Here is a 9,459-nt window from a genome sequence, read left to right on the forward strand (position 1 = left end):
AAGGCACAGGTACAGCAGAGCCGGGCTGCTGGCACAGGCCTTTGTCCGTGCAGATAACGCTCCCCTCCTGGAGTCATGCATAATTCACCAGCTCTGCCTCCCTGGTGCTGGTCATCCCTCCCTCCCTCTGCCGGCTCTGTTCTGCTCCCTGAGCCTCTGGAAGCTCTGTGTGTGTGTGTGTGTGTGTGTGGTGGGTGCAGGACACGCTCGTGTGGGAGCTGTGGTGGGTGTGAGTGTGTGCAGCCACATCAAACCTCAGCGACAGCGTTGGGACAAAGGTAAGGGGGCCTTGTCCCCTCTGTCTGATGGAGCAGAGGGGTGACACCCCACAGGGACACCCCCTGCAATCCAAACCACAGCAGCACATCCCCTCCTGCCAGGGCCCGGGCTGTGTTTGAAATGCTCAGCACATCCCAGCTTTGCTATCTCCCAAAATCCCTCCACGTTACACTTGGATAGAGGTTACATCCTCCGGGATACCAACCCCAGCATTAACACACACCGACTGCATTTTATTTGGTCGATCACCCGGAGGCTCCTCTGCACCTCTGTTCTTGAAAGAGCTGTGCCACACAAAGTGGGAAAACCGTGCAGGATTTCCACAGCCACCAAGAGCTCCTCTCCCACAACAAAGCAAGAAAAGCCTCGGTCACTCCCAGCCAAACACACACACACGCAAACACACACACACACACCTGCTTAATGATTTTTGCTTTATAAACCAAAGCGGTGCCATGAGTTTAATAACCACTGCTTGGGAGTAATTGGGGCGATTATTGTATGGCCCAGGGGGAAAATTGCAGCTTGTTATCTCCGGGGAGTAGCATTAGGATCCAGCAGATAATCAGACCGTTATTTGTTGCACTTCAGATGACATTTCTCATGGATTTAGAAACGATAGTGATCAAGCCACGTTGTCAGAGCCGCTGCCAAACTGCAGAGTCCAGAGACCTGGAAGCTAAATTGCACCTGAAGCTGCCTGGGACAGCTGCTTTTCCAGCAGGAATAACAGACTCACGTGCCACATCGAGCTCAAAGACATCCAGACCTCAGCAACACTCGTCTCTTCTTTAATTTGATGACAGAGACAACACTCGGGATGAGGATGCAAAGAGGGGATGGCAGCTCTAACATGCCACGGAGCAGATCTATACTCATAGCAATTAGGTTTCTCGAGACCTTCCCTCCTGTTTCTCCCTCTCCATCCCAATCAATGGCCCCTGCCTGTCCCCTCGCTTCCAGCAGCCTTGAAATTCGAGGCTCGGGCAGGAGCTGCAGCATCAAGGCTGTTGTCTGCATGGCCCTGCAGAAACCAGCAGCACTGGGCACCTTCCCCATCCCTGAGCAGCTCCATAAGATATTTGTGCACCCCCAAACAGCAGCTTTCAGCCCCTCGAGGGTTTCTGAGCTGGGGGAGGCAGTTCCAGCAAACCCAGGTGGGGTTAAGTGGGCAAGACCCATCCCAGTTCCCATCAGCAGCACTCCTGGCACCCCACACTGTGCTCAGCCAGCACCTGGATGCAAAAGGAGATTTTTAGCAAAGCTAAATCCAGCCAGAACCCCCTGGCACGCTCTGTTTCGTAGGTGTGCTGCACAGGAGCATCCCCAAATCCTGGTTTGGGCTCTGTTCCCAGGGATGGGCTCCCAGAGGACAGGGCAGCAATGAGGATCCTGCCAGGCCTGGAGGGCTCTGAGTTATTGATCCCCCATCAATGACTGCTCAAGGCCTGGAAATGACAGCGCCTTTCCCCAGCCCTGAGCTCCCAGCCCGGGCTGCAGGCTCACACAGAGGTTTAGCAATAATCCAAGGCAGGAGAGGGAATGGGAAAAACCTCTTGCAGCAGGTGGGTTGTTTAACAAATTGGACACCTAACAAGACAAAAGGCACAGAGGAAGGAGATCTGGTAGGACCAGACCTTTATCTCTGGCACGCTGGCTGCCAAATCTTTGTGCAATATTTATCAAGGGTGAGCGGACAGCAGAATTGGCAGTCGATGCTTAAGTGAGGAATTAAAACCACTGCCATCCTTATCTCCCCGGCAGAGAGGCGAGGGAGGGGTGGGTGGGAGCTGCAAGCCAGCCCAGGGCAATCGACTTTAAAACCATTTGTGGATTTAACGAGTCCAAACTTTATTAACTCAGCTGATGGGGAGCAGAGCAGAAGCACCAAGAGGGCAAAACCAGCACATCCACATCCTGCCAGAGCTGAGCGCTGCCTCCGGGCTGGCATTTCCACTGGGAAGTCCCTGGTGTCACTGATCAAACATTGCATGGCTGGGGGACAGGGCAGAGCTGCCCCAGAGGCTCCAGGTAAGGCGTCTGTGCCGAGTTAAAATTCACTTTTAAACCGAGGAGCTGCTGCACTTTCTCTCCTAGTTCCTCTCAGCGGTGAGACAAAGGCAGAGCGATGCTCTGCCCTCGGGGTAGTCACGTTTTGCACAGTCAGAGCCACAGCTCCTGGTGGGAGCAGACACTGCTCGACACTCGCAGCCACCCCGTGAATCTGCCCCAGGAGACACAGCCTGGAAAAACACGGGGGAAGGGATGGATCCTCCATCACCGCACGGCTAAGTCAGTCCATCAGGGGGATTTGTGCATGAGCCATGCCCTGGGAGGGCAGCTCAGCCCCCTCTGGCTGTGGATGGCGAGCAAAGGGCTGCTCCATTGCCAGCATCCCCTGGGAATCCCCAGTGATCACATAACGTCCGTAATTAACTCGATTATTGGCTTTTCTTTTGCTGAGACTGCACGTTCAAGATGGGCTCCATCTGCTCCTTGCATGGGCCTGGCTGGCGCGGGAGGGGACAAAGCCCCTCCTTGCAGAGAAATTGTCATTTCTGCCAACAGGGGACAAGGACAAGGCCACGCTGGGGGCCAGCAGCAGCCCCTGGGTCCAACTCCCCCAGACCCTTTCACCACACACCAAACTCTGCCAACCAACCTCCTCCCCCTGGGCACCCACCAGCCCCAGAGCCGGCTCCACCGGAGCCATCAGCTTCGTTAAATTGTTTAAAGGGATTTGCATCTCTCTGTTTAATTTCTCTTCCATGCAAATAGGGAGCCAAGTGGGAGATGCTGGACTGTGTCTGGCTGCTGCTGGGAGGAAAATGCGCTGATCTCTGTGCCTGGAGCATCCAGCGCCTCATTCCCCCTCCTCCCTGCACCACCCAATCCCTCCTGCAGAAATGGGACACGAGCACCGAGAAAAGCGTCAACACCAGAGTAATTCCCAGCTACAGCCTTTTCCAGGCAGGCTCTCCCTTTGGCCCTGCTCTCATAAATCCTCCCCAGGTTATTCCAGCCGCTGTCACGGAGCCGTGGCAGCAAAGCCGAGCTTAGCTGGGAGCGGCGCACGTGGCGCCCGCGGGTCCCCCAGCACCCATCTGCACCGCCTTTGTCTCCGCAGCCTTTGAGCCGCTCTTCCCCTCCTCTCTGCTGCAAAGAAACGCATTAGTTGCAACATTGCTTTAATTTGTTTGCCAGCTTTCGGAGATGGAGAGGCTCCTGCTCCCATCGGTGCCGTTTGAGGATGCCGGCAGCGTTAACCCTTTGGTTCCCGAGCTGCTGGAGCGGTTTTTGCACACCCGCGAACGCTCGAGCTGCCTCCTCCGGCCCGGCTCTGCAGCCGACCGGGCACTTCCCAGATGGAGGGATCCATTTCCCCTTCCAGCTACCCTCAGCATTTCCATAATGAGATGAGTTTTGTTGTGACCACAACCAGTGTCAGAGGGAATAAAAGAAAAAGCGATCCGGACGGGGTCTACGGCAGTGACAAGGACACGAGGACAAACAGCAAAGCCAGGGCAGTGTGGGTGGAGAAATGGTGTGGGACGAGTGGGGCAGCACAGGGGGATGGGTCTGAGGGCTGGGTCTGCACCCAGGGAGGGGCTGGGGGTTCCTCTTGTCCTGTGGCACATCCAGGATCTCACCTGTGCACACACACACACACCTGAGTGCCACCAGCTGCTCCTGGCCTGGAGCTCCAGCAAGGTGCCTTTGGACACAGCTCTGGGAACATCAGCGTGGCCCAACAGGGGCATTTCTGCTCAGGCAGCTCCAAAACAGCTTCTGGTAGAGATATCGGTGCAGGAAGAGAGCAAGGAGCCAGGAGGGATGGCCTCGGGCACCACACAGATCCCTGCTTGACCCAGAGTCCTGTGGGATGGCTTTGTTTGATGTCTGCCCCACATTTCCACGTCCAGGTCCCATCCAGCCCGAGCATCTTCAGCCCCGGGGCTCTGTGTGTCCCAGGAGAAGCTTTCTCTGGACGCTGGGTGAAACAAGTGAAGGAGGAGCCACCCAAAGTGGAATTTGTGCACAGGGGAAGTGTTTCAGGACAGCGGTTTAGCTGGAGCCAGTGGTTTTGCATTGCCTCATGCTAATTGCTCGAGCTAATGAAGCCACACACCCATCTTGGTGATTTTCCACAGGGTTCCCATCCGCCTTCGGTTTTCAGGGTGCTGTCCACAATTCCGGAAAGATGCGGCTGATTGACTGTGAGATTCCGGGATGGAAAAAGAGTCCAAACAACCCCGAAAGGGCTGCAAAAAAACCACACTCAGCTCCAAATCAAGTGAGGGGCACCCAGATGCAAGGGTGAGGAGCAGCAGGAGGAGGAATTCCCAGGTATCCAGCCCCAGGAGTTCGATGTTGGTGCAACACAAACGCAGCGTTATGGCTTTTCCCGAGGCTGCTGGTGAGGAGGTGTTCCTGCCCTCCCACAGGATACCATCCCCAGGGAATTTGATGCCTGGCTCTTGGGGATGGTTCCTGCTGCCAAAAAAAAACCCCAGGAGAGCCCAGGCCACCTTCCCCACGGCTCCGTGCCTCCACCCTGCACCTCAAGGTGCACGGTTGTTAAGCGGTTCAACCTCCTTTCCATCCCCAGCGCAGTTCTGAAGGTTTAAATAGAAAGATATCAAAATAAAAGATAATTGTTGAGAAAGATGAATAGGGGGAGAAAAAAACCCCATCAGCACGGAGGAACTCTTGTCTAATTTCTCACCCACGCAGAGCACAGCGATATTAGTGCCTTCAACTCTGGTTCGTAAAAGCTTTCATGGCTTTATTACCAGCTCCCTGAACAGCTTGTCCTTTTAATAAGCCAAGGCCTCCAGATAGCAGATCTGCCCATGGGAGATCCCATCAGGACGTGGTTAATCCAGGCAGAAATAGCACAAAGCATCATCACACTCACCTGATGAAGGAAGCCCTTGTCTGAGGCAGGAAAAGGTTAAAAGCCACCCCAAAACGCAGGGGGAGAGGGGAGGGAGGGAGAGCTGAGCCTCCTCTGTTGGTGCTGCCGGGTGTCCTCACCTTCCCCATCAGCCCTGCTCTCCACAGCCACTGGCACTGGCAGTGGAGGCCTTTAATTATCCAAACTGCTGCCCCTCACAAAATTAAATGCTGCTGAGGATGACTCAGTGTTTAATGGACTGGCTGCTCCTCACGCCGGGAGAGCCAAGCGAGAGCACGGCACAACTCGGCATAAATCACCCGGAGACACGGCTCACGGGGCCCGGTGACCCAGGGCTTGGAGCAGCCACTGCGTGGTTTAAACACTGTTGTTTTCACTCAGGATAACCCCAGAGGGAACTCCTGGGAGCAGCTCCATCCAGGCTGCCCGTGACCCTTCCCCAGCCGCCACCACGTGGATGCTGGGGACGCGCTGGATTTAGAAATCCCAAGGATTCACCAAGCTGGATGCACTGGGTTCTCTGTTCCCGGGATTTAGATGCGGTGGTTTCCTTTGGAGAGGTCTGCAGCAATGGTCAGATGCGGTTTAGAAGGCAAACAGGTGCCAGGGGATGTGATATAAAGCTTGATATAAAGCTTGAGCCTTTGCTCAGCCACCCGGGACGGCGCGGCGCTCGGGGCCAGCCCAAGCCAGCATGGCAAGAAGCAGCTCTGTTAATAGCCTCGTTAGTCTCACCAAGATGCTGAGCCTTTGGCTTCCAGCAGATAATTAACGATGTGCTCATGAATTAGGAAACCCTGGACCTCAACCAGCATCTTTGTGGAGGCAAAGGAGCTGCTCTTGGTTCAGAGCTGGAGCAAAGCGATGCCTGGAGGAGCAGCACGAAGAAATGGGAATGGCCAGCAGGGATTGGCAGATTCTTCAATGGCAACACCAGTTTTTCTCCAGGTACTCAACACCTGGAGCTGGAAAACAGGAGAAAATTCATGGGAAATGCTGTCCAGGCTGCTCTGGGCAGAGGTGGAGGCACCATTCCTGCAGGGATTTAAGACATGTAGAGGTGGTGCTTGAGGACATGGCTTAGTGCTGGCCTTGGCAGCAGTCGAGGATGATCTTGGAAGTCTTTTCCATTTGAAGGATTCTGTGTGAATACAAGAGTCCCTAATGCTGGAGCTGCCCCACCAGCGAGAAAGGCACACTGTAAGTCCTAATAAAGCCCCACGGTGCCTCATCTGAATACAATTTACTGTCACTAATGATGCTGATGGTTATTTCCCCAAGCTAGGAAGTATTTGGCCCCAAAATGGGCTCCTGGAAGCAATTTCAGACGGCAATTTGTAATGCTGGATCTGATGGAAGCAATTTGCAACCCATTAGCAGAGATCGGCTGTGAAGATATTTTACACATCACTCAGCCCAAGTTTGAAGGGGGATGGAATTTTTCCCCCCCTCTCCTTTGGAATTTTTGTCCTGGATGGGGCGAACAGCTGAGCGCTGCCTCTGCAGCCTCAGCAGCTTTGCCACAAGCCAATGGTGACTTCTGAATTAAATCTCTTAAATTTAAAGAGTCCTGGACTGCAGGGCCAGGCACCTCCAGAGCCTCACGCTCCAGGAAAGGACCCAGCAGTGCCCAGCACCTCCAGCACTCACAGGACTAATTGACCATTATTAATTAATTTTCCTCCTGGAAAACAGTGGATGCAGAAAAGAAGCAATTCGCAAGCCAGGGCTGCCTCCACGGAGGGAGCAATAGCACGGCACAACCCCAAAATTGAATGGAAAAGCATCACTTATCCATCCTTGCCCTGGGGATGCTCTTCCAAGAAGCAGGACGGGAGCTGGTTTCTGTAACTGGGGTGTGCGTGGTGGAGCAGGGACGGGCTCTGCTGGGAAGGTGAGAAAAAAGCCCCAAGGATTGAGTTTATCCCCTTGGCTCAAGTTCCCGAGGTGTTCCCAGATCCTGCCTGTCTGCCGGAGCCTGTGCTGGGAGCCTCAGCTAAGCAGCACCTTCCCTTAATTACTTTTTTCATTCTAATTAGATCTGAGGACACGCTGAGGGGAGCCCTGGTTATTGAATCCGTGCTCTGAGCACCCGTTTTTAACAGGAGGACTCCACCAGAGCCTCTCACACCCAGCACCCCTCACTAACCCCACCCCTTTAAACCTTTTTGTCTCGCAGTTATCACCTGGGGCTGCTGCCTCCCCACCCATCCCACAGCCCTCGGCTGGTTCCGCTGCCTCTCCCAGCAGGAATTAACACAAACCCTCACGTGGCTTCCCCAAAAAATAACACGGAAACGCTCCCAGTCCCCACGCTCCACTCATTCCAAGGATGCAGCTGCGTTCTCCCTGGATGAGGGCCAGCGGTGAGGAAGTTTCCTCTGGCTGCTTTCCTCCTCCCTGGATCCTGTAGGAAAAGGTTCTGGGGTGTCTGGAGCCCCAAGAGCTCCGTGAGACCTCCAGGAAATGTTCTCCATCCAGGGGAACAGCGGAGCATCTTCCCTGGGGTTTATTATGCACTAAAAATCAAAGATTCACAAAAACCTCCACGCGTTCACCTGCTCCATCCTGAGACCTCCCTGCCAGCCCAGCCCGCGCTGCCGGGGGATTGACCATCAATAAAACCCCTGCAGAGAGCGACTTCTCACCTGGAAAAAAAAGAAAGAGGGGAGGGGGAAGAACGGCTTCCTAAATGTCCTTGTCCCTTATCCCAGCAGCACGTCCTTCTCCGGGCCCCATCAGGAGCGCTAATGGAGGGACAGCTGTCAAGGAGCGATGCCGACTGCAGGACGGAGCGAGAAGGGAAAGGCAGAGCTGGTGCCTTACTGGGAATGTTAATGCTGCTCTCCCGGCCTCCTGCCACGTCCCCAAGCACTGGCAGGGCTGTCCCTGAGCTCTGCAAGGGGGGTGCTGGCTCAGGGGGTGTCCCTGTCCCCCATCTCTGTTGCTCCCAGGTGCTCCCGAACTGTTAAACCCAGAGCTCCCGCTCGGGCAGGAGAGAGGATGCTCTGGAAAAAGATCGACCCAAGTGTGCCCAGGCTGTCAGATTTTGGGGACAGGGTACGTGCGCCTCACCCTGCTGTATCCCCAAGTGCCCACGCTCCCGTTTGCCGCGGTTCAGGTGAGGACACCGTGCTGGGAAAGGCCCCTCTGGGCAGGGACACAGCTTGTGACAACCCTGGGGTCCTGCTGTCCCTTTCCAACAAGACGAATCCTTTTCCATTTGACTGCAGCCACCTTACTGGGAGCAGTGGGCGGGCTCCTGCTGCAGCCTCCTCAGCCAGAGCCGCTGCCGGGGGGGCTCAGTTTGGGTGATGAGGGCACCCCCGATCCCCGGGGCAGTCACGGGGGGCAGTGGGAGATGTGCTGGCACTGGGGGGAGCTGGGCAGTGCTGTGCCACCCCCCTGCTCTGCCCCGGGGAGGAGCAGAGCACCCGGCACTCGGTGCCTCCTGCCCCGGGAGCATCCCGGGGACGATGCTGGGAAAGGGGCGGCGTGTCCTGAGCAAGGCGAGGACCCGGAGCCTCCAGCAGGGTCAGCCCCTGTCATCGTGACAAGCGTGACAGCCACGGGCAGCAGAGCAGGGCTGCTCCGGGGTGGACACTCGGGGACACGAGTGGCCCCATGGCCAGAAAAGGGCTGGAAAGCCACGGTGCCCCCCAAAAAGGACCAACCCCGGGGTGTCCCGGCGCTGGGGCCAGCACGGCTGAAACCTGAAGGGCGGGGGAGGCTGAGGCAAGGGAGAGAGGGGTCAGGGCTGTGGGGAAAGGGGGGTACCGGGGGGTTCCGGCCGAGAGAGGAGCCGGAGCATCCCTGGAAGGCGCTGGGGGATGGGAGCGGCACACGCACACGCACACACACATTACCCACATGCAGCAGCACCAACAGCCCCTGCCAGCGCCTGCAATCGCTGGAGCGCCGCTCCTGCGCCTCTCCCTCCTCCTCCTCCTCCTCCTCCTCCTTCTCCTCCTCCTCCTCCTCCTCCTCGCTGCCCACCGGCCTGCGGCACCCCTCACCCCTCCGCGGCCTCCGGCCCCACCAGCGCTCAGACAATGACTTCATGCGGATTATGCATCTGAAGAAATCACCAGCTCCCAGATAGCCACAGGGGGAGGTATCCATGTGTTTGGCAGGGAAGCAGCCTCCTGCTCGCCTTCCTTCTCCTCCTCTTATCTCCTCGCACACGGCAGCTGCCTCCTCTCCAGCGATGGTCGCCTGCGGTCCCCCCGCGATGCGCTGAGCGAGGCCCCGGCGCATCCCCG

The 9,459-nt window shown here is 56.4% G+C and overlaps 1 protein-coding gene across 1 annotated transcript; it reads right to left on the reverse strand.

The window, feature by feature from the left end:
• Positions 1-3,454: 3,454 nt before the first annotated feature.
• LOC148220822 (uncharacterized) lies at positions 3,455-9,454 on the reverse strand. The gene is made up of 2 exons (XM_088180818.1): positions 8,024-9,454; positions 3,455-7,845 (listed from the first exon to the last, which is right to left on the reverse strand). The coding sequence occupies exon 1, from the start codon at positions 9,452-9,454 to the stop codon at positions 8,540-8,542; it is 915 nt and encodes a 304-aa protein (XP_088036944.1). The 3' UTR covers positions 3,455-7,845; positions 8,024-8,539.
• Between the last annotated feature and the right edge of the window lie 5 nt (positions 9,455-9,459).

The sequence above is a fragment of the Sturnus vulgaris genome, chromosome 30, assembly GCF_052056855.1.
Source record: "Sturnus vulgaris isolate bStuVul1 chromosome 30, bStuVul1.hap1, whole genome shotgun sequence".
NCBI classification, from domain to species: Eukaryota; Metazoa; Chordata; class Aves; order Passeriformes; family Sturnidae; genus Sturnus; species Sturnus vulgaris.